The sequence below is a fragment of the Camarhynchus parvulus genome, chromosome 13, assembly GCF_901933205.1.
Source record: "Camarhynchus parvulus chromosome 13, STF_HiC, whole genome shotgun sequence".
Taxonomy (NCBI): domain Eukaryota; kingdom Metazoa; phylum Chordata; class Aves; order Passeriformes; family Thraupidae; genus Camarhynchus; species Camarhynchus parvulus.
Genome location: NC_044583.1, coordinates 7,861,784 through 7,887,478, shown reverse-complemented (window position 1 = coordinate 7,887,478; position 25,695 = coordinate 7,861,784). Strand labels below are relative to the sequence as shown.

Sequence of the window (25,695 nt, the reverse complement as noted above, 5' to 3'; positions counted from 1 at the left end):
CAGCATCACAAAATCCTGTCTTAAGAACACTGCAAATTATTTCAGCCTCATGCTATGATTGTTGTTTTTAAATCTGTTGCAGATCTCCAAATGAAGGACACAATTCTGATTAGATGTCCAGCCCTTGATGTGGGTTTTGATTTCAACTTTCTGCTGTTGTGAAAATATAATTCTAAAGCTCAGTAAAAATACTTTATCTTAAAGTATTGATTTTCTTTGTCAGACAGCCAAATTAGGGTGAAAATCAGCTGCTTTCAAATTTAATTATAGGGGTTTCCCTTTCCTCTGAAAGACAGACAAGCCCTGCTGAAGGCAAAGAGTGTGATAGGATGAGCCCATGGCCTGTTCAGTCTGGCATTTCCTCTACAATTAATAACAGTAATTTTACCATGCATAACCAAAGGCACATATTTTATGCATTTAATATAGAAACACTGTTACAGCTCAACTCTTTGGGCCTCTAATGCTGCAAAATACAGGTCACTCAAGACCAAAGCAGAGTACAACCAACTGGGGAAAGGGGTTAAATATTAAAACTCAAACAAAAAGTAGCCAAGGAGCATCTGGCAAAAAGGGCACAGCCTGGGGCACTGACAGCCTGGACACAAACCAACTCCTCAGGTCACAGTTTAGAGTTCCCATAAAAACTGATCATAAAATACCCACAAGTGTTTGTGATTGCACATTAGCATATTAGAAGTAGTAACATTTACATGATTTGGAAATTACATTTCTGAACATATTTACAGTTTTTAATACTCCCTTTACTGTGCATATTGTCCTGTCAATAACTAAGTATATCTGTACATTAAAAAGGCAATTAAGAAAATAAGTGTTAAATATGGGACATAATTACAAATACAGAACCCTGGAACAGATCCTATTTCACCTTGCAACTAAAATTGCTCACATATAATCAAAGTGTATTTAAACAAGAAAACATAAAGCAGTATTTTAAAAACCCCATAGTTTTATATTATTTGAACTTCCATTTTACAGCCTTACAAAAAACAAACAAGAGAATTTATAAATACTCCAGTAAGTAACCTCTGAGGCTACAGACACAGCAGTTAGAACATAGGAAATGCCAGGCTGAGTGAAGTCTGGACAAACTTACTCTGGCCCTTCTGCATACCCAATAATAAATTTTATTGCACATTAAAGAATTCTTGTGTTTTTGTCTCTCTGTTCACTTGCTGGGGTAGCCTGGAAGGAGTCTGATGAATGCTGTAGATAGTTCACAATAAATATGCTGTGGAAGACCAACTTCAGCAGAAAGTGTGTGGCACAGTCCCACAGCCACTGAGATTTCAGTTCAACTCAGTAACATTTTGAGTGAGTGACACACATGAGGAAATGGCAACTTCAAAAGGAAAACTTTCCACAGCTTTAAAATACACCCTCTTGCCAAACACTAAAATTTATTTTCTTTAGTAGCATTGAGCATTGTTTGCAGAGAGCCTGCTCTGGAGCAGAGCCAGTTTCTGGGTAGTGGGGGGCATGGTTTTTCTTGGGCACACAGTGCACAAAGGAGGTTGCTTTGTGCTGGAAGGGAGCTGCTGACAGAAACATCTCTTCCTTTCATAACCACACTAAATGCCCTGCCAGGAAGGGAGGAACGGAAAACAGATCTTCAGCCACCTTACCCAAGCTGTGGAAAAGTGTGATGAGACAGAGAAAACAAGAATACACAGCTTGCCAAATATAGCAGGAGTTAACGTGACAGTAGGAAAGTCAGCACTGGAAGCTTCTTCACTTCTATCTATGGGAGATTAAGACATCAGTAGTATTGTACTCCAGAGCAGGTTGTGGAGATAGCAGCTTCCCTCAAACACACAATTACTTCATTACAAAGAGTGAAAAGGGCTTAGTTCTATTTTAGGGTGGCTTAATATAAAACACTTGTGATCTGTGGAAGGAGAGATGACAAAAATATATCCGTGTCAAATGACTCTAGCTACTCTCATGGCCAAAATCTCTTCTATAAAATGGAACTCAAGTGCACCAAATCCCTTCAAAAGCTGTTACACAGACTATCCCTACAGACAATGTGCTTCTCTGTTATTTCCCTGGCATTTGACAATGAAATAGACTACTTTATCTACACCAAGGTATTTGTGCCTAGTCTGATGACACCAAATGAGTGTTATCACCTGGGTCACAAATTGGAACAAATGCCCTGGAAAAATTGCTGCCATTCAAGACATCCCAAGAGAACCAGCTGGTTGGTTTTAGACTTGATAATACCCAAAGCTACAGTGTTAAACATTCCTGAGTCATACCCAAGGTCTTGGTTCTGACTGAAACCTGCTCTCCGGTGCCAGCCTCTCATTTCAAGTACTTTAAAACAGTCATGCCTCACCTGCTGTTAGCATTTGACATGTGTTATGGAAAAAAAAAAGAAGTGACTCACCTGGTATTTTGGGCATTGCTCTCTTGGATCAGAGAACGAGGAGGATGAATTGATTGAACTATCCAAGGAAGAAGAGCTGTCTCCTCCAGGTTTTAGCTGGCAACATTTCCCAAAAACTCTCACCTGAGCATCACTGCAGAGTTTCTGAAATAAAGACAACACATGTGACACACTCAGTCCCATGACCTGAAATCTTTGTTAGCATCACTGTATTTACCTAAGTAAGATATTTAACAGGTGAAAGGCTCATGCCCCAGGAAACAGGTAATAGAACATATAACCATATCTCTGCAGCCTGGCTGTCCAAAGGAAAGCTGAGCTCTCTTACTTCCAATTAGCCAGAAGCCAACAGGTCACTGCAACTCCATCTTCCTAAATAGACTTTTTTAGACCCAGGATTAGGAGAGAGGATGGTACCAAAGCATTTAAAGGAAGGATGGCAATGTCCACCTTATTCCCTGTGCCTGCCAGAGTGGAGACGACACAGGAGTGTAAGCAGCAGCTCACCATTAATTCTCAAGCAAGAATAACACAGAATTCAGAAGATTCATGTTACAAGGGCAAGTGGAGAGAAAAGATCCTGTTTTTCACAGATCTCTCCCTAGCTGTGTCTAAGCCCCCTAGACTCTCTCAAGAGTGGCACAGAGGTGACACATTCCTTACATTTTCTGTATGAGGGAATTTCTGAGGCTGAAAATGGACAATGCTGAAAAACACAGTGCTACAGAGAAGGCAAAAAAGATTTGCAAAATTATGGAGAATCAATCCAAAAGGTAAATTTTGATAGAGATTCAGACAGAAAGCAGAGCAGAGCAGAGAGTTTAGAGGGCCCCAATGGAGCTGGAATTGATGTACAGAATGGGCAGGATCTGTGTTCACTCTACACACAGAGAATTATCAATCCCTGGCATGGGAGATGCTTCACTACGTTTCATTCACTATTTAAAAGCATTCGTGATTTCCCTTGAGAATGCCAGCACCCCAAGCAGACTCAGCATCCACCAAGTTAATGCAGTTTACACAGCACTGGCATTGCCAACCCTCCACACCTAAAGGTCTCAATGTATTTTTCACACACTCGTTACGCTTCAGCACACCCCCGTAAGGTTGGCATTATTTACATCTGCTGGTAGGCAGCACTAGGAGACAGAAATAGTCTACACTGCTCAGAATTCCACACTAACTCTGCCCTAAGACTTCCTTAATTACCATTTCCTACACAATCACCAAACCAGTAAGAGCAAGCTGAATGCAAACCCTGCTGAAAGGAAGGTTTTAGGACAGATGGGAACACAGAAGTGCTGTTATATGTCACAGCTTCATCTCTGGACTCACAGCTCTCTGCCACATGCTTCCCCTTCATACAAAAACATGGCCATGTCTCAACTTTTAAGGAAAAGGCATAAAGAAAAGTGTGAAATAGCCAAGGCACACACTAGTAACTCCACAACTGCTCAATAATCAGCAATAGCTGTTGGAAAAGATGACTGGCCTTACTGCTGTGGTGGGATGGGAGTCCCATGCTTCTGTCCTAGGTTGTCCAGGTTATTTTTTTGGGGACAGGTGACTTAAATTTGGCCCTAACTGTGGTTCAGCAAAGCAGCAGAAAATGGCCAGGACTATAAAGCCCCACGTGGCAGCCTTCACTGCTGCTCCCTTAGAGAGCTGCTGCCACAGAAAGCCTGAAGGAAAAATGTGCAGACGAATTAGCAACAGAGGGGAGGGAAGTGTTCACTTTCCCCCAGCCCTGTCAGCTTTCCTGACACAAAGCAGCGTCCTCTCCTTTCCCCACAGTGGAGAGCTCACTGAAATCCTGCAATATGTAGATTTGCTAATGGCTACTGAGGATCTGTGGCTTGAGCACAGTGCACAATGGCTGGAACATGTGAACGATCATCATATGACTTCAGTAGGAGCTCGTGAACTAGAATTGCATTTTATCTCTGACACAAACAACAATGTCCTAGGCTAGGCAAGCATCATGTGATAAAACCACACACAATCCACAGGGTTACAGCAGCTTTTGCAGGCAAACCACATTTCAGCTTGCATTTTCCATCAGATGTTGAAAGTTCCTTCTAAAATGTTACAATTATAACTAAGCTTCCTTGAGACTGTAGAAATGCATTTACTGACTTTACAAGAGAAAATAAAATTCTGTGCATTAAAAAGAATAGGCTGAGTTTGCAAATCAATTACTTTTACGTAATTTCTTCTCATTGTCACTGCATTTTTCTGCACAGCAGCTTTTCCCAGATCCACTGGGTGGTCGGGTAACTTGCAGTAATAGTTGCCTAATTTAAATAGCAAACCAGGAAAATGGCTGTTTGGTCTTTGCAGTGGAGTTTAATGAACCAAAACTCCTGCAAGGAGTCTTTAAATGAGGTCAGAATCTTTCAGCTCCCACTTTTCAGAACCTTGTGAACAGTAAATCCCTCCTAAAATACAGATCCCTGATGAATTTTGATGTTTGCTCTTTCACAAACTTAGCATGTGTTTATGAACTCCTTGGACAATGAAATCAAGTACTTGCAGTGACCCTTCCCTCTGCAATCTCTGACTTCAAATGTCAATGAAATTTTAGATGCTACAAATCTCAAGATATTATCCATCAAAGGAGTAGGATTGCTTGCATTCTCACATAATACTCCAAAGATATTCAAGCCAGGCTTCCAAAAATAAAAAAGTAACCTCATTATTTAAGAACTGTACAAGGGAATGTTTCAAAGCTGTGAATTTTCTTCCCCATTAGACAGAGTTGCATCAAATCCAGTCCCTGGGCAGGGTGGTGCTGGAGTGCTCTGAAATGCCCATTTTTGCTGGAGAGCAGAACATCTGCTGGAAGGATGCCTCTGCTCCTGGCTGCCACCCTGCTCTCCCTGCTGGGGTCACACTCTGTTCTCTCCCTGCCAGCTCACTGCAGATACCACCCAGCTCCAAAGACTTCTGGCAGTGCCCGTTCTGACATTAGAGGTCATCGTTTGCTGAAAGTCTTGGAGACCTAGCAGGTAGATCTGAAGAAAACTTAAAGTAAAATGTCTTTATAGGGTACAGGGTGCAAAGTCATTTTCTTCCTCAGCTCCTCTTCTGGAGTCTCTTTTCTCCACATCTGTCAGCAAAGCTTTTTAACTCTTTGACACAAACTCTATTCTCCTCAGCAAGTGGGAAAAACATGCCCAGTGCTGTGAATAGGAAGAGGAATTTCTGCTGGGCAGGCTTTGCTTTGGGGATAACAAGAAAGTTGAAAGGAGCCTGGTGTGTTGAACTAAATCAGAGTCTGTGTAGGTGTGTTAGGGCTGTGACTGAGTGACAGAAGGGAAAAGAAATGTCATCATATGCTTTACACTTTTTTACCTCTCTGCAACAGCAGGTGCTCAAATACCACTGTGGTGGCAGTGATAGAGAAATCTCTATTTCCAAGCAAAGTTGCTACTCTTCAAGAGCTCCGTTCCTCATTTTCAAAACAGGCTTTCCAGAATAAAAAATATTTCCAAACAGATAAATTAATGGTTCTGCTGTATTAATATGAGTTGGCCTGTATGTGCAATGAAATGTATGTATCCACCCAACACATGGGAGTAGGCATGTGTTGAACAGGCACTCATTCCTCCCCTTCAAGTGCTCATGTAAAAATCCAGATTATCTTTCTTAAAATGCAGCTGGCAATGCTGCAATTTTCCTTTATTTCTAGAGTTGTTGAGTTCATCTATTACTCAGAGGTCAGTGAAAGAAATCAAGACAACCCTGTGCTTCCTTACTCCACTAGTATTTTTCCATGTCTGTTTAGAGAGAATAAGCTGAGCTAAGAAGGTGGGACTTGATCTTAGTGCTTACAGCTTTATCCATCTGCTCCACTCTGCTCAGACAGAGTCCAGAGTCTCCATTTCACACAACTCACCTAAAAGCAAAAGGCTCACTATCCAATTACTAATCCCTCAAAGCAATTTGCTGTTCAACATTTATCCAGTGCTGAAGTCTATCAGAACACGTGGCTAATCCTGGCTTGTTTCAAGCAGCATGCCATTTCTCTACTTTGGGATAAATATGACATTCAGAGTAAAAGAAATTGACACTGAAGGAGATCAAGTATCATATGACCTTTTAGTGAAATTATTCAAACATAAAGACAACTAGTGGAAGAGGTGAACTTTCCATTCTCCAAACTGAACTTCACTATTGCACCTCTACATCTCAAATTCTGTACCCCAGGTCTCTCATTTCTTCAGAAAACCAAAACAAATGCTATTTCTGAAAACCTTCTTCTGCCTCTGGCTCCTGGCAACAAGTCTCTGCCCCTTCTCTGATTCCTTGTCTTTCCCCCTTTCCAACCACATGCCCAAACTCTAGATCTCTGCTCAGCACAGTGCAATTGGGTCCTTCCTTTTTTTCCTCCCTTCTCTTCCTCATGGTCCCTTGACACTCCTCCTTCCTCCCTGTTCTTCAAACTTTCCTCTAGGCTGATCTTCAAATTTAGGAAATCTTTAAGCTCTTACACGTCCCATCAGCACCTCTCCCCAGCCAGATCCCCAGTGTTAACCACTCTATTGTCATAAATCCCCACTGGACAAAACAGAAAGGAAAAAGAACATTAAAATGAGACAGTTAATCCCTGTCTCACTTTGCCTGCTCCAAGGGAAGCCATGATCCAAGGTTCCCCTTTTCAGCTTCTTCTTTACTTCACTCCCCACTCCTCCCTCCTGGCACCATTCCTGTGGCATCCTTATCCCAATCAATTACCAGCCCTTGGAGGCAAACTCCTCATCCTTCAGCTGGCCTTTGCACACTGGCAGTTATGGGGACATAATTCCTGCCCCACACAGTAAAACACAAGCCAGCCCTAGCACGAGCTGAGTATGGATGCAGTGTCAAGGTTGGGAAGCCAACCAAGCACAGGGAAAGGCAGAGTGAGGCTGACAGCCCAGCACTGCCTGGGCCACCTGGCTGCTGCACCTTAAGCAGGAAAAGGAGCTGCTTGTTGTGCTTATTTGAAATTCAAAGGAGGGCTGGTGCTACAGTTGTGGAGCACACCTGTGTTCACACACAGCTCCTGGCTCAGGCACTCAGCGTAGCGAAGGGCACAGGGAGGAGAGCAGGGCTGATGGCACCTGGGAGCAGAGAGCAGGAGAGGAGGCGTCAGAGCAAGAGGAGCAGATGAACACAGAACAGAGCCTACCAGCAGAAACCAGTCATAGGTTGTAACATTATCACCTGCACATCAAGTAACAGAGTCTCATTAGAAATGAGATACTTACTGCTATGAGGAACGAAAAAAATAACTCTAGAGAGGAGACAGCGGCTCAAACCCACAAGCTTGCCCACAGAAGTTCTTTGATGCCCAAAAATCCAGGGGATGTGGATGCTTGGGTGGGGACAGAGGCTGTTCAGTAAAGTCATCTGTAATGCCTCTTGCTCATAGCACGGGCTGCCCTGGTACAGTCACTGTGCAAATGGCTGTTCTGATGCATTTGCTCGTGACCTAGTGCCACAGGGCTGCAAGGGGCAGCCACTCTCCTTCTGGGATACCCTGGCAGAACTCACACACAATTTTCTGATGCTCAGGACACAGCAGCCTTTCCCCTCTGCTTCCAGAGCCCAGCTGATCAATAGCCCATCCCCTGGAAAGCTGGGGAAGGACCTCTCCTGCTTAGCACCAAAAAAGGTATAGGACTCACAAAGGGGATCTCTCTGCCTCCCACATGCGAAGTGCCCACAGCTGTCTGAGGCAGATCTGTGCCTGGCACAGCCTTGGGCCAACATTCCCGGTGTGGGGAATGGCCTCCAGCCCTCCTCCCTCACCAGGCTGCTGCTCAGCCTCCCTGGCATGTTTAACTCTAGCCAGGCTGGGGGAATCATCACTTCTCCTGAGCAATCAGAATATTGTAATGGCCACTGCAAACTCCTGACTGCCTTCAGTGTCCTGCTGTGCAAAACCCTCCCCAAATTCTTGTCTAATTAATATTTACCTTTACTGAAGACATGAAGAGGCTGAATTAATATCCAATGAAAACAAAAGGTCCTTATTTGTATTATAGCCACATTTCCCTCACAGGTAAGATGAACCTTAGTAATGCTTTACTAAGGAGAGCCCATCTTGGTGTAAGCACAAACTCAGCAGTTTTCACTGATCAAAAATCCAGAGCTTACTGTTTTATTTCTTGAAACATCTGTGTCTGCAAAGATTTTCTCGGATGCTCCCTAAATTTTATGACCACACCCTCCCTTACAGAATTCAAATGCCTGAGCCACATTCAACCTTGGCCCATCACACAACTTTTAACATATGCAGGGATTATACATATAAACCAGACCAAAATACATCTCACCTTGCAGGCATACAACTCTTAAATTATAATTGCTTTCATGTCTGATAAACAACAGAAAATGGGAACTGAAGAGCACAGCACCATACAGCAAAGTGAAACCCTCTTGATTTTCTGTGCTAGACTGCTTTGACTTGAACCAGAACACTCTGGCCACTGCCAGGCACTCTTCCAAATGTCTTCCCAGTGTTATTTGTAGATCCAGAGGTATAAGTCACATTAGAAAATAGGGGTGAGGGGGAAGAGATGCAGAAAGCCTTGCACAAAAAGTGGGGTGCTGAACAGATACCCTTTTCAGAACAAAGAGTGCCCAGCCCACACATGGCTGGCTGCAAAAGGGCAAAAGTGCCTTGGAATGTGCTTAGAGCCAAGATCTGGCTTTGTATAGGCAGGGTGTGTCTTTGCTAATGAAAATCATGATAAAGAGCAGAGAAAGGAACAATGCAATTCCTTGAAAATGGCCAGTACATCCTGCTCACTGCACAAACCCACACTGAGCTCACATCAAGCCCAGCTGAAGACTCTCCTGCATGTCTTTACCTGCAAACTTTTGTTTTATGAGGAAAGTTTTGCCTGACATGACATTATCTGAATGCTGCAGAAAGCAGATGCATGGCAAGCAAATGTTTCAACATATCCACTTTCAAAGAATCCTAATACTATGAAAAACAAATGTATAAAGTTCCTAGAGATGACTTCTGGGTATTTCAAATGCTCTGGAAAGAGTTTTCCTCGACTCATCTTATGTGGAGATGGTGACTACAGCTGTTTCCCTCCCCCTTAGCAAAGAAAAAGGGAACAGTAATATGGAACCTTATCAGCTCCATTATCAGCCATTTATCCTGTGGCTGTTGAGATGCCACAGTCAATGAGCTTTCTGAAGTAACCCAACACAATGAAGTTTGCAAGTTCAGTGGGCAAGTACACATCTATCTTAAAGAGGTTCTAGACTTTCAAGAAATTAATTTAAATCTGGCAAGAGGGTTTATACTCTAAGTTATTTTTATTAATGAAGTAATAGTGGTAAGTACAGCCAGCAATTCATACCAATAAACCACTTCTAAAGATCTCCTGTCTTTAAAAACCTGTTTTCCTGGCAAGAACATCAGGAAGAACAGGAACTAACACAACCATTCTTACAAGTTTAAATAAAAAAGAAAAATGCATTTTTAAACATTTTATGAAACTTGCTTTATTTCACAAATTTTATTTCACAAATTCTCTATAAAAACTAGGAAATTGGGATCTTGATTCATGGCTATAAAAGCACTGGAGTAAGCAATGGAGAAGCCTGGAAGTTTGTGCCTGGTAAGACACAGATTCCAGAGGTTTGGATACTGGACACAGCACTTGAGATCAGGGTTAAGAGCATCAGGCTGGGAACAGGCTGGAAGAGCTTGGAAAGCTGCATGAAAAATCTTGCTGTACTCCAATACCCAACAGGAAAACCAGGGCTTGGAAGTAATATGTTATTTTGTGTACTCCTGCTTACAGAAGGACCTCTATAAGTCCTATAGGTAAAAGCAGCTGGAATCATTAATTTCAATTAATTCACACCATGCTTTCTGCTTGCAGAGCTTAAAATGATTTGTGAATGTTTTTAGAAATGGTGAAAAGGAAGTTCAAAGCAGTGAAATAAGTTGTCTAGCCTCATACCACCACTTTCAGTAGCACTGTGGCCAGAAATTAATCTTCTGTCCAGAGCCCTTAGAAGGAAGTATCCTCATCTGACCACATCCATTTCAGTTTCAATTAATAGATTACCATGCCAATCATGCCAAAAGGAAAACCAGAGTTTTCAAGTAACTTTGTGTGAAAAAACTGTCAGCAAAGCATACAAACAGCAATTGATAAAAGTTAACCAAACAGGACACAACAGGATGCAGGGCTGGGGGGATGTTCTGATTAAGAATGCAGACCCCACCACGGCACAAAACTAGATAAATAAATCCCAGTTCAGGCCCTGTTTCAACCCCCAGCACTGCTTGCTGCAGTCCCAGGAAGAAATCCTTCTCACTGAAAGAGCAGAAAGTAGATAAATCCCAGAATAAAGAGATCCCTATAGTATTTAAAGCTGGTAAAAGTGAAACCACTGAAGCCTGAATAATTTGCAACTTAACAGGCATTTAAACATAGCCCTGCATATAACCAAGGTTTAAATGTCAATATGAATAAAACAGAATGTATGCAATTTATCAATTTGGCCATTTGAAAAAATACAACTATAAACATGTAAATTAGCAAAATACTCACCGACACTGAAACATCCTCTATTTTTCTTTTAGCACTGGAATCAAATAAGACATTCCGTCCTCTTCTCTCACAGTCCTGGTACACGATCAGTCGGATCTGACTTGGGTCAAACTCCGGCAAAGGCCAGCTTTAATTGAAAAAGAAAAGAGCAGAAGGATCAATTACCACAACTCTTTATTACACTGCTCTTTTTACATTCTCTGTATATACAACTTGATTAAAACAGAGTCCAGAAAATTCAAAGCCATTTCATCAAACCCTTTGATCCTGTAGCCAGAACTACGGCCTTTGTTTTCTTTTCTTTCCCCTACATGTGCCAAATTGCACTGTCGTAAACTGCACCAATCCTCTACAAGTGCACAAAATGATGTGTGCAGCATTAATAGATCTTGTGCTCTGTCTTGTGATGTTTTCTTCAAGTTATCTAGAATCAACGTCATAGAACTTAGCTTTTGTGTTTAAAGACACAAAAAAACCCCAAGATGAATAATCACAGGGTGGTTTCAGAGAACCACCTGGCTCTCTCCACATAAGCCACTGTGACTCAAGGGCATGGTCAGCAAACCACACAAAGCAATCCTAACACACCTATTCCCAAACTGATTTCCAAGGGAAGGAGCTTTCCTGAAGCCTCAGAACCTTCCCTATATGCCAGTACCCCAGAGGAGGTCTCAAAGGGAGAACTTGCAGGGACCAGGTTTGGGAACCATTCCATAATCTTCTCTTTAAGGGTGCTTTGTAGCCACCATCTTAAATTTTCATTTTAAAAAGCCAGCCATCACTTTAAAGCCCAGCAAGCATTGTCATCAATTGGCTTGGGAATCCATTTTCACTGACACCATCTCAATTCTTGGAAGATACGAAACAAGATACCTGCTGTATCCATGAAACCACCAGGGATCATCTTTCAGCTAGTTTACAAGCCATTTCCTAGATCAAGTGAAATTCTGTCTTCCTTATTCTTGGCTTTTAGACAAGCAGTGTTAGCATGAACTTCAAGGAGCCAGAAACAAGGCACTGGAACTTTCCAGCCATTAAGGAAGGATACAGATTCCCAATTTGCACAAAGCTGAACATGCATTTCAGCAAAAAGACACCCATAACATGGGTTAAACCTGGTATGTTAGACTCCAAGACAGTAGTAAAATTTCCTCTCCCCTAACTCAGCACCCAAGGGGTTTCCTGCTCTGCACCCATTCTTTATGTGATCAACAAGTTCTGTAACAGCAGAAAATCCATTTGATCACCAAAGCCATCATCACCTATCAGAAGCTTTTAAGGATTTAAGGATGCTCCAGTACAGGTACACAAGTTTTACAACGTGTGTAGTCCCAATGAGGTGAAACTAAGCAGCAAGACATACAGTTACACACTCTCCTGAGATGGAATCTATTTCCTAATCTGCCCATCCGCACCATTTAGCAACAAGAGAGAAAAACAGAAGCTGCAGAGAAGATGGTGTGCAACAAATGTCCAAATCAACTTATTACAAGAAAGAAAACCTTGAGCAACTTGAGCTGAAATAACTTCATGTCTAGATTTGGGGGCAAGGAGCCACACACCCTCTCATTTGGGCACCTAAAGCCAAGTGTTACCTGCAGCATGAAATGCCCACACGAAGGGCAGACACCAAACTGAGCAAACTCTCCACCAAAACCCAAGCACAGTGACCAGCTCAGAGCCAAGCTTCCCCTTACTGGATGCTCTCCTTATTAACCCCATCTTGCATTTCAGAAAATGTAAGAAAACAAAGCCCCTCGTTTGACACACGCCTGGGATGTTACCAACTGAGAGGCACAAAAAGCACTAGAGCTGGGGATGGTAACTGCTCAGAGCATGACTTTGGCTAGAAGTGAGGAGGAGCACTGGATAAACTGGCTTCCTGGAAGAATAACCTCCATATATTAAAGTGGAATCAGTGGAAGTCCAGAAACAAACATTTTTTCCAAATAGGCCACAGTAGTTCCTACAAAGAAACTGTGTGACAATAACAATAAATCGCTTGCCAGAAGGGTGCTATTGCTTGCTCCACCCCTGCAACGCGTTTGAATTTCCTTCACACTCAGACAAAAGCATTTCTTCCATTACCTAGTACTTTTGATATTTGACTTTGAAATTACTGGCAAAGAAGGCAGTAGCTGTTCCAGATCTTAGGAAAGTCTACTTATAAAAAGCTCCAAGAGCAGATTACACACTAAGAGGAGAGAAAGCTAAATATAAAACTCTTGCTGTATTCAGAAACATATTTGATGAAAGTAACAAGAGCTTGTTTACTTCTCAGCTTCTTCACATGACATTTCAACTTTCTCTAGACAAGCATTTAGTAGCTATTACCCATCATAATTTGTGATAATTCCAAAGAAGCGCTATCTCTGTTACATAATAGCATCCTTAAGCACATTTCAGCCTTGCAAAAACATTCCCTGGCAATAGCAGGCCACTTCCCAAACCAGAAGAGCCTTTCAGAGAGCTGGGGAAAAGTTCATTCAGACAGACAGTAAACAGAAGGCAGCCTGGCACCTCCAACTCACCCCCACCAGTGAGGGGGAAGCAGGACACAGAGCTTTGCTTTTGTTGTTAGCAGATTTAAAATACCGTTAAGCTTGATATCTGAATAGATTATCCCCAGAAACATAAAATTCCTGCATGCAAGAGGCATTCTCAAAACAAACATAACAGGGCAGCACTCCAGCGCTCCTCTTCAGCAGATGAAAACTGACCTAGATCTTCTGAATATAATTAGTTCTGTTTATAAATGGAAACTAACTTTGACATTTAACTGATGTTTTCTTGAGATTCCTACAGGAAAACCAGGAGATGTAGAATGAAATGTTCTAGCAATGATAATGAAAGGTGAGTCTCCATTTCCCACACTGTTCTGGAAATGACCGCTTCTTAATAAGGACTTTTTCCTGCATGAACTATCTGCCATTCTTTGATCTTTCTTTGAAACTTAGTAGATGTAAAGAAAAATCCCAAAATTAACCCAGTGAAAAAAAAACCCATAAGAACCACTACCCAGGAAACCCCAAATATCTTTCACCAGTAGAAGTGTTTGCAACTTTGCCACACAGTGCTGTGACCTCAGGCATGGAACAAAAGAAAAATTGATGACAAACAAATTCCTTCTGAGCAGGACACTGCTCCTGTGGAGATCTCCACTAGACAAGTGGGGATTCCTCTAGAATGACATGCTCAAAAATACCTATATGGAGTGGAAATCTGTTGATGTATAAATGCTGTATGGGATGTTTTAGAAACAAAATCCAGCTCTCACACCATGACAGACTGGTTGAGGTTGGAAGGGTCTTCTGGAGGGCATCTGATCCACTGCCCCTGCACAGACACTCATGCAAGGACAGAGTGCAAAAGAAAAGTAATTATTTGGGAGAGAAAGGGAAAATCCCATATTATTAATGATGGAATTATTAGAAACTAGCAACAATGAGACCAAGATCTGAAAAATGATATTTTAATGCATATTCACACTTAAGCCCTACTGTTGTTCAGCTCTTCCCTTTTTTCATCCTTTCTGCTTTTCTGCCTTTTTTACCTTCAATCACAAGGAATATCACCTGTAGCTTACACTTACAAATCCATTTCATGCTTCCTGACACCTCTACTAGAGATTCACAGCAATTCAGAATTCCAACTGCTCACTAAGGATGAATTTTCTTGTGTTGCCGGAGTTTATTACCACCATCAATGTTTCTCAGCAAGAACTGAATGGCTGTAAATTGGTATTATTTCACTCTGTGCAAGTTTTAATAGATGACACAACAGACACAGAAATCCTTCATTACCACTCCAACAATACAGGATTTTCCCCTGTAACTGAATCCCAGTACATTCCTTCCTCCTCATTCCCACCCAGAACACGAACACCACTTCTTCATTACATTAAAGGTTTAGCTTAGTATTGTCTTCCCTTCTGGCTGAGACTACTTTTAAAACTGTTTATATTAACATGGCTTAGATTCTATCTGGTTACTTTTTAATAAAAACAGATACTTAGATACTTTGGAAATCTTAAATTAAAGCAACTGAAGCAAAATGATCAAGATATTAAGCAAGTAGGAACTGGAAAAGAGTTTTCTAAAAAGTAAGGCTGCTCGAAACCAGAATAGGACTAAGCATGTAAAAAGTAAGTTGAAACTATCAGTCAAACTATTGTTTTCCTACATCATGTTACCCATAGTTATAAAAATTGCCTGGTGATGAATCACTTGGAACTATTTTTAAATGCATCTACGCAAATGATATTTATAGTCTATGCCAGCTTATCTGTTCTGCATGGTTTACATGTTAGCACCTTTTTAAAGGGTGACAGGAACAGCCCGGCGGAGCAGACGGGCCCACCTTGTCCCATGCTCCCCTCACAGGCTCTGGCAGAAGGAAACATCTTCCTTCACTGCTGCTAGGTGAGCATCAGAACAGAGGCACAGGGATTCCAGAGCTTATCTCCAGCACCTGCAGATGATTCTCCAGGTATTATCCTTGTTGCAGTGGTGCTTAGACCCAGCCAACTTGTACTACACAAGCCTTTGACAGAGGCTGCATCTGTCATGAAGAGCTAACACTGTAAATATGAGACTGTTCCACTGAGTGCACTGGGATTTCAGATTATCTCCACATTCCATGGAGATGTACATCCACATCAAGGCACACTCACCTGTACCCATACAGCCCAGTATACAGGATCCTGCAGTTACTTTGCTACAGAGAAGAGTGATCAAGGCCAGAAGGAAAATGGTCCTTGCCTAGTCCAACCATCCTATCATACTCCTCTCAGCCCTGAGATGCCTTTTCCCTCCTCCTGCCCAAACAGAATTCCCTTCTCCTGCCCAAATGCCTTGCAGATTTCTATTATCTGTTATTAGATTTTTTTCTTTTGGCTTTGAGAAGATACTACAAAAGTTCATTATATAGGATTGACAGGGAGGGTCTTCTACATACTTTAATACCTTCTTACTCCACTTCAGTAATTCACTTATCATTTGACCATTATTTCACAAAACAGCTGGACAGGCCATTCTGAAAGATCACAACTAATTTGGAAACATTGAAACATTTGGAAACAATGAAAACAGAACTGTAATGTGTATTAATGATGCTTGCAGCTTTGGAAGACCATCTCCTCTTAGAGGTATGGGTAGGTTATTTATTTCTTTAACAACATCACCTGAAACACAAAAGAACTTTCTCAGCATTCACAAGACAAGGATGATCCAGGCTGCATGGCTGATTTGCAAAGCTGGCATTTCAAGAGAGAGATTCCGTTTAAGTGCTGGTGACGTAACACAACCGTAAGGCTGCAAGGAGGAACAAAGTTCCCTAAAGTAGAGAAACTACAGGGCCTATACTTAGAAAAAATGTTGCAAGACATTTGTCTTTACAAGAGCTGAGGTCATGTCAGGGCTGTGTGACTGTGGTGGCGAGCACTTGCTGATTCTGCCCAGAGGAGCAGCACTGGTGCCTTGGCCAGGGCAGCAGGGAGCCCTCGGGGCTGGATTGCGACGGAGCTCACCCAGCGCCCGGGGGACTCTGCCCTCTGCCTCGGTGACCTCAGCTGGGCTTCCACAGAAGTCACAGGACCTGGGTTCTGGGTAGCACGGAAGGATAGACAGATGGTGGATCATCTCAGGGACAAGCACCCTTGACTGCCTGCAGTGGTGACATGGGTGTATCCCATGGAAATAATGTTTCTTTAAAATACAAAGAAATAAATCAAAGCACCCTGCTTTTAATCTCTTGAAAGAGGGCGACATGTCCACAGGCACTGCAGCGCTGTGGAGGTCAGCTCCCTGCTCCAGCTCTAAGTCAGTCTCATTATTTACCAGCTTAGCAATCCTCACCTGGAATAGATGCACTTCTTGAGCTACAGGAAACTTGTACTGCTTATACTAAGTACATATTGTACACCAGGAACAAAGTACATCAGCCAGGTATTTCACAGGTATAACAAACTTGGGCCTGAACTTCAACTGCCTGCCAAGCTCCTTGGCTCTGTCCAATTCTTTATCTGTATATAATGCTGACTTTAGTTTGTTTTCATTTTTTCTCCCTTCTAATGAGAGTCACTTGACTCTCATTAAGATACCTAATTTATACTCTGAAGTCTAATACATGAACCAGATCCTTTTCCATAAGCAAAAAGACATAACATTGACAGGTTAGGTGCACCCTAGTCAACACAATAATCATAATCTGGAGTGTTATACTGAAAATAAATTGGTGGGAAGATTTTGTCAAAGCTGTGTAATATGTTGAATAACTTTGCAATTCACATACCTTGTAGAATTTACAATCACTGTTAATAATTTCATAAAATATTTCTGGGACTACTTCACTTACGCCATTTCAGAAAGTACCTGTTCAGGTTTTAGCTGATTTAGGTACATGTATGCATGCAAAATGTATGCACATGCACACACAAATTTCATGCTCTCTTAAAATATGTTTTAATTAAAACCACACACAAATGAGACACAGTTCCTTTCAGTTAAATTCACTAGCACTGAACAAAATTACATTATTCAAGCAGACCACACTTCCCTTTGCAAAATTACAAGATAGAATCAATTCAGGCAAAAAAAAAATCACGTCCTTTAGCATAAAATTATAGTAAGAATCATAAAAAAATAAGTCTCTAGAAGATTCACATCTCCGGAAAATAAGTATTTTCATCACAGGGAAAATAACAAGCTTTCAAATAATTAAAATTATCTCAAGAACTGTGCAGTGACCATACCTGGGAAGCATCTTTGTCCCCCGAGCAGCTCCACTTTTGAAAATCCCTATAAACTCCTGTTGTGCCTGGCTGCCAACTCAGGTTAATAATAGCAATGAGCCATATTCATCCAAAACCACAAGACTGTCAGGTGACATATCAAGAGGTCTGAATTTAACTCAAACAAAAGACTCTCCATGCTGCAACGCAAAGCCTTAATCCTAGCAACAGGAGCACAGAAACCACCTTAAGGACAGCAGAGTCGGGGTTTGCACCCGCCTGCGTTTGCGCTGCCCCGCAGTTTCATAACCCAAATCCTGCCCCACAATTCTGCACCGCCTGGGATTTCTGCCCGAGGAAGGAGTGCCCGTCTTCTCCGCTCCTCCGTCTCTTCCAGGGCTTGCTGCGGAGGAGATCAGCGGAATTCAGGGGGAAGCCAAGCGCTGTCCTGGCAGCGCCGGCCCGGACCTGTCAGTGCCATCCATCCATCCGCGCTGCCGGCTCCGTCTCATGGCCGAGCCCCGGGCCCCGCCGGGCACTGAGCCCGCCCGGCGAGGAGCGGGGGGCGCGGCACGGCGGCCTCGGGGCGGGCGGCACCGCCGGTCCGCACACTCCCGGCAGCGGCGGGATGCTCCCGGCGCAGGCCGGCCGAGCCCGCGCTGACAGCCATCATGTGACACGGCTGTCACCGCGGGCCACCTGCGGCCGCCAGCCCTCCCTGCACGGCGCCTTTGGAGCGCTGCTGCGGGCAGGGGCTCGGCGCGGAAGGGGAACGAGGAGCCCCCGGCCGCCCCCGCTCGCTGCTGCCTCTGCGGCGCGACTCCCGCATCCCGCCCGGTGCCGCTCCCCCTCCGCTCCGAACAAAGAGCGCTCTGTGCGCTCAGCGAGGGCTCATTAATATTACACGGGGAGAAACGGGCATGTGCAAGACAATTGGATGGCCATAGACGGGAAAAACATTAAATACGGAAAATAATGGGCTGAAAGAAAACCCGAGCAAGCCGGGTGGCTGTAAACAAGATTTCCTGATTGTGCTCCGGGTCATGCGAGGAAGGGTACCCAGACATCACAACAGCAACGCGCGTTCTAACAAACATTAAACAGCAAAGAGCTATTTAACAAACTTTAACTCTAAACTGTGGGGGAGGAACGAGACAGATAGACGGGGAAGTGAAGAAGGAATTGGGCGTTCAAAAATGCAATGCACATACATTAAAAGCCATCTAGTCTTGTGATAGGGGGCTAATCACTCATACTATTAATTCTTTATGATCTTTGGATAAAACTCAAGTAATACATGAAGGCAGAAGGCAACAGCATCATACTTCCTACTTTATTCCCCCCGCCCCGTGTCTGAAAACCTACAAGTTTTGCCAATAATTTAAATACATAAGCAGCAAAAATAGATTTATCATCAGGACCTCCTGTTCCGCTGCATCCCACAACCCAATTCCATTGATGGTTCCCCTGCATCACAGAGTGGGTGAACTGGTGCACCTGTTCATGGTTCCAAGACCATACAATCCCAAGAGGACAGATGTTGCTAGTCCTCTGGAATGGATTCCAAAGCAGAACACAAAACTCCCTGTTCTGCTACACATCTCATGGGTTAAATTCAGGGAGAAATTCCTAATCTCTCGCCACTGCAATGGTTTTGTTGCTGTTTTATAGGATGGTAGTATTTTTATGTTTGATGCTGGACAAGTGTTTTGACAAAAAAGCAGCAAAACTAAAGAGAGATAAAACCATTATCTTTTCTTACCATGCTTTACAGGAAGTTTCCCATTTAGGAATGAAGAATTGAGGCCCTGATGCCACAAACACATACATTACAGACTTGGCTTTTCATATATGACTAGTGCCAGGCAATTCACTAGTCACATGAGCAAAACTGGGCATGTGCTGGTTACAGGACCCATGCCTTAAGCCCAAATCTTGCCATTAAAGCTTAAAATGCCAAGCTTTAGGAGACAAAAACAGTAACATCTGACCACTCCTAGCTACCTTCTTGACCTAGTGAAGGAATGTGCAGTGCATAGTAACTTCCTTTACCTGTGTGGCAAAGGCACCACTCTCTAAAGGTTACTGATGTCAAAAGTGACCTTTTTTCTTAGACATGCAATGCTGAGAAGTGCCTCGTATTATGTAAACATTTATTTACAGGAGTAACATCTAAGGTTTCCATTTTACCTCAGGGTAACCTGATGCGTATCAAAAGAAGTGCTTTGAAAGCTGACCCAGCCTCCATCCAACAACTGACCAGGAAAAATACTGGAAGGAATTTCTCTGCAAATAGAGACAGACTCAAATTGTACAGAGAGTAAACAGTGCTTTAGCCAGATCAGTGAATATTTATTGCTTGAGGAAGGAATTCAGATATTCAATGTTTGTTTATACACACTGTCACCACTCCCATATCCAAGAAAACACTGGAGCATCTTTAACATGAGATATGCACCATCCTCTTCTCTAGGTGTATATCCAGGCCTCTCTTTGAAAGGGTAAAGGCTTTCCTTTTCTTGTGTGTCTAAAATCTGAGCCTGAAAAACAAAGCTGGTAATATTACCCAGCTTCAGAAAAACACTCAAGTTCAAAAAAATGAAGTTATCAAAATCTCCTGTGATAGCCCATCACCTGCCAGGGAGATGCTTCAGGATCCATGCACACCCACCCAGCTGCAGATGGGAAAGATGTGGGTGATGGAGTTCAACCACATCCAGCAGCCCAGAGCCCAATGGATCCTCTGCAGACCCCCATACCCAACTGGGGCTGAGGCATGTTCTGAAACACTCAGACAAAACCAAACAGCACCAAAAATAACCACTTTCTTCACTCTAGCCAAAGGCATTTCTGAAAACACTTAAAACTAATGCAAAGGCTCATATGCACCTTTTGGGTATAAATCATCTGATTTTAAACCAAGCAGACAACAGAGAGTTTGCTCCAACCACAGCCTAAAGAGTAATGAAATAATTAATTTTTGGTCTTCGCTGCCTTAACAAGTTTTTTCAGTCTTTCTTCTGAAGGATGGCTTCCCTCACACATGTTGTAAACACACACAACAAAGAGCCAGTGAGTGAGCCAAGAAATATTTATTGCTTAGTAATGCACGAAGGTAGGAGCTGGAAGCCACAGTAGACGAAAAGAGAGAAAACCAATTAGGATTTTATTTGAAATCTGACTAGAAATACTTGGATACTATTTCTATACAAAATACTTGCCTCACTAGGATTACCACTGAGCTAGACTTCTAAACAAGTGTGCTTTTTGTGCATTTTTGTATCCCTCCAAAAAAAAAATTCTCACTGCTGGAAAGGAAGAGTGGAGATGTTAAAGCATGAGCCATCCATATATACTTGGAGCATACTCAAACCTGCATACATAAACATAAGCCCGGCCAAAGGTCAGCAAGAGCCCAAACAACGAGAAACATCACTGCAAACAGCCCTCAGGAGTTTCAAAACTTGGGCCCTCTATTCTTTAAAGGAAAACAGATTGTTAAATGCTGAAAAAAAGTGCTTTTGAGATGAGATGAAAAAAAACCCCAAGTTTATAAACTCTCCATACACAGGATTCTCACTACCAGCACAAGGTCTCATAACTGGAATAAACTGTCTCTACCAGCATTGTAAAGGAGCATCAGCAACTACAAATCTGCCTATGAGCATTCTTGGAGGGTAGGACATGAAACAATTATCTCTCTTTTAAGAACATGGAGACCTCAGCAGATTGACTATCCACTGCTGTAATTTTTCACGTCATGATAAAAATGCTGAAAATAAAAATAACTATCAAAGTAAAAATCTGATACATGGTTAGGCTACTGAAACATTGGTGTTCATTTTGTATCACATTTCCAGTTGCAAGACACCAAACAAACCTCCATAATACCAACTGGTACTGCAAGACAACAGGGCATTTTCCCCCTGCCAAACAGTTATTTTATTGTGCACACTAGGGTGTGCAGAGCAGACTCTTCTGCTGTAGCTAGTAAAAATGAAGTGTAAATAGCTCACTGTTGTGTGTGCTTAATGAAAAGTTGGGGAGAAAAAAGGTCCAACACAAATTGCTTTTGATGAACATAGTTGGAAATAGCAGAGCTGTTGGAAATAAAGACTCTCCTAAATCACCCAGAATTATGTAATGCAGCAGAGGAGGGTTATGGGGGGCAGTCTGTGTTCCCTCTTTATGCTGTGCAGTTCTGGAGATGTCACGAGAGGTTCAACAATCCTTAAATCCACACAAAACTAACTTGACAACACAAAATCAAGCTCACAAGCTCGGATTTATCAACTGCAAAGTTTGCTAAAGGAACTTAATGGTGAGCTGCTGCTTTTTATTTTGGAAACTGTGAATATTAATAGATGAGACAATGAGGAGAAAAGACAAATGAGAGTCAAGGTTGATGCAAGACCTCTCCTGTCATGAAAATGAAGACATCTTAGAGGAATCACTAAGGCTCCACTGTTGTTATCAACACCAATACTAATAAAAATAATAAACCCTTGAAAGATTCCTGATGGAATAAGGCTACTTTGACTGAATACACCTAACATTTTCAAATTTTTAATAGACAAATATTGAATTCCCTGTATTTATCTTCAGCTTAGAGGGTCTTTAAGGCTTTTATTTTCAAGTACTTCTCAGAAACTATAAGGACTATGGCAGTTTTATTCTTTTTGCACTGCTGAAAACTGAGATTTTTAATATACTACTTCAGGAGACATTAAAAGAAAAGCTGCAAGGTGCATAACTGAACTGCCAGTGTGCTCTAGCTATGCCTGATGCCAGCTGATTCTTGCAACAAGCAAACACATCTAAATTAGCTTTCTTTTTAATCAGACAGATACATCTAAAAATATATACATTTTTAAAGACTAAAAGACTAGAATGTAAACAGCTGCAATTTTTAATGTCATGCTTTTTACCCTGTGAGCTGTACCAGGGTGGGTGGTGCCAGGATATCTGCCCAGAGCCTGCTTTTTCCACCTTGAAACCCCCTGGCCTGGCTGCAGACAGCCAGGATACCTCCAGCCTGGAGATGCCACTCCCTGGAGTGCCCAGACCACTGGTACCTTCAGTGCCAGCACATGACAGCCACCAAACCTCTGGCTGCAGCCACTGCACCTGCTGAACAGCCCTGCAGCGACCCACGAGCCTCTGCTGTGTCAGGGTGCAGGGAGACATCTGCTTCTGCTGATTAAAACATCCTGCAATACTTGTTTTGTGAGTTTTATAAGGGGAAAAAATATGGCCTTGGTGGTGAAAGTCATCCAGCACAGGCAAGGCAGCATGGGGCTTGGAGCATTCCTTGGCTGTAAGCCACGGTCCTGTAATTGATTAAGGTGGCTGTGCCGGGGACCGAGTGATAATTGAGAGCCTAATAAATCTCCACACAAGTAGTTGTCACTCAGAGATGGAAAGCAATTGTTATGGACCTTCATAACAAGCCACAAGTGGTAGAATTACAGCAAATATTAAAAATACCAAGAAAGCCCACAGATCACTGCCAACTTCCTTGCCCAATGTTCACACTCTCAGTTAAATTTTCAGGAGTGTCAAATGCACAAGGACTATACTTTCAGGCTTTCAGCTAAATCATCCCTAGCACAAACTCAAATCATTCCAATTCCTCAAGATTAGGTTGAGAATTCCCTGGTCTTCCTTTTCCCAGATCTCATTTATCTGCATAGGCAGCATTGCTTTAGAGGAGGTCTACGTGCTATTTTCTCTGAGGAAAAAAAAAAAAAAGAAAGAAAAAAGACAGAGCCACAGCTGTTCAGGGTTGCTTGGAAAAGGAGGAAGACAGAGGTAAGTAGTTATTCTCCAAAGATTCACAGGGATCAGTGCCTGAACAGCATTTTACTCTGTCCCTCATGTGACTTTAATTAGGTGTTGATTCACTCAGTCATGAGACACAAGGAAACAGGGCTGCAAGCCCCAACGTCAAAGTAATGCCTGTTCTGCCAGTTTCTGTATTAGCAAAGCACAAAGGGGACATCCAGTTCTGAGAAGCAAAACTTGTGTTTTCTTGCCCATAAACCAATCCATCACATCATTTCAACCTTTCCATATTGAAAAAAAAAAGTAAAAAAAGACATAAAATACATATGAGTTATTTCAGAGAAAGATGCTTGTGGATTCCCTGATTATTCTTGCCTGTAAGAGCCAGGACCAGTGCAAGTGTCCACAGGGTGAGCTCCCTGGCCAGGCTCTGAAGCCCTGAGAGCAGAGTGTCCCTTTCCATCTGGTAATCTAGGTCCTGAAATCCTGCTTTAGGATTTCAGGGTTTCTTCTGGGATTTGTTTGTTTGCTTTTGGAAAAAGAATACAAGCTATTTTTCTGTGGCTTTATTCCTGTTGTTAAGTGAATTTCTTGGCCTCCTTAGCACCAAAAAGCTTTTCTGTTATGGGGTCTGGTTTCCATAGCAACAGGCTTTAAAAATATCAAAGAAATTTTCAGGACATGGTAAACCAATTTCACAAACTGTGTATATGTTTGTAACAGGAAAAGCTGCCAGACAATTATTTATAAGTACTCAGTTCTAACAAGGTTTGACATAGGGATAATCCCAAGATGCTGCTCTCAGCCCAAAGCCTGGGGATGCAGACGACTACAGTGAACTTTAGCTTGCTATGTTACCAGGTCATTTATCAAGACAGTCACACAAAATTAATAGATGAGGATCATTTTTCCAATGCAGGTGACATTTAAGCTCAGTATGCCCCTAAAATGCATTAAATGCCAAAAGCTTTTTTCCTGACGAACACAGCCCCCTAAACCTTTGATTTTAAACACTGTGTGCTTGCAGTCTCACCCTCCTCATTTGTGTAGATTTTACAACTTATTTAAAACACATGCCTAGTGCTAAGCACATCAGTGGGTTCATTGGGAGCAGTCAAACTACTTCCAGACTTAGAGCACAAGCGTTGACTCAGCCTCTTTGCCCCTGAAAGCTGATGAGCTTCCACCAAAACCCCATCTCAGTTACACAGGAACAACTGCAAACTAAAGACAGAGGATGATTATACAAGCAAGTATAAGAAATTCATATCTATGGAATGAAATCCCAGGCTGCCCTATCTGTATGTGATGCTCGTTAATATCAACATCCCACAAGTCCTAATGATAGATACTCCCCAGGAACCAACAACTGCCTGACATGAGTGTTGGTCACTCGCCATCTAAGCATCCTCCAACACCTTCAAATGTCTGATGTGGCCCAATTCTGCAATCTTTCTGCACACAGGGTGGTTACCTGCTGCCATAAACCCAGCAGACTTTAACCCATCTCTTAAGTTAACCCTCAAAACCCCTAAATGTCAAGTACACTGCATTTTGAAACTATTGCCAGGCTCTGAACCAGAAACAATTAGGAGTGATTTCATAGATGTGCCAAATAACACTTCTGAATATTTAGGTGAATTGGATCTATCCTACAGCTGCTTTTCAGGAGGGAAGACTTTTCTAACTCGGCTCCAACCCATGCACTGAACATCCGTCCCTTACTGGCTCTACAAGTCAAACAGGTCCCTACTTAACTTGCAGAAGGGATGAGATCTTGATTTGTGCAGATATTGCCAGGGCCCCAAGACTACTGTGAGGAGCCTAGACTGCTTAATTCTCCAAGGCAAGAGTCATGCTGCTCAACTGTTTTCCAAATTAAGCATGTAAAGGTGACCTGAAACTATTTCAGGTAGATTTATATAGAGCAGACACTAAAGACATTGGTTGACTTCACTTTTATGTAACTCATAAGGACATGAGGACAAATAAAAATCAGATGCTTGAACAAGCCACAACTTCATTCATATTGGAAAAGAAAAAAACAACAGACTTTCAGAATACTGGAGCAGCCTGGCACCTTCAAGCAAATGCACCTTAACTGTGAGGTCCTAAGTGCTTTGGTTCCCCAAAGCAGAAGAACATGTAAAAATGCATTTAGCTATCAGCTAAGGCCTGCTCAACCTTTAAACCAA

At 42.4% G+C, this 25,695-nt stretch overlaps 1 protein-coding gene across 3 annotated transcripts in view; it reads right to left on the bottom strand.

Moving 5' to 3' along the window:
* The window catches only part of FNIP1 (folliculin interacting protein 1), a 65,051-nt gene that overhangs the window by 26,357 nt on the left and 12,999 nt on the right, over positions 1 to 25,695 (bottom strand). For 2 of the 3 annotated variants that reach the window (XM_030957467.1, XM_030957469.1), the window contains exons 2-3: positions 10,987 to 11,113; positions 2,414 to 2,557 (exon numbers count right to left, since the gene is read on the bottom strand). In XM_030957467.1, the coding sequence (XP_030813327.1) occupies positions 2,414 to 2,557; positions 10,987 to 11,113 (271 nt within the window). Of the gene's footprint in view, positions 1 to 2,413; positions 2,558 to 10,986; positions 11,114 to 17,737; positions 18,255 to 25,695 lie in introns of those variants that run through there. The other variant, XM_030957468.1, reaches the window with a different exon arrangement.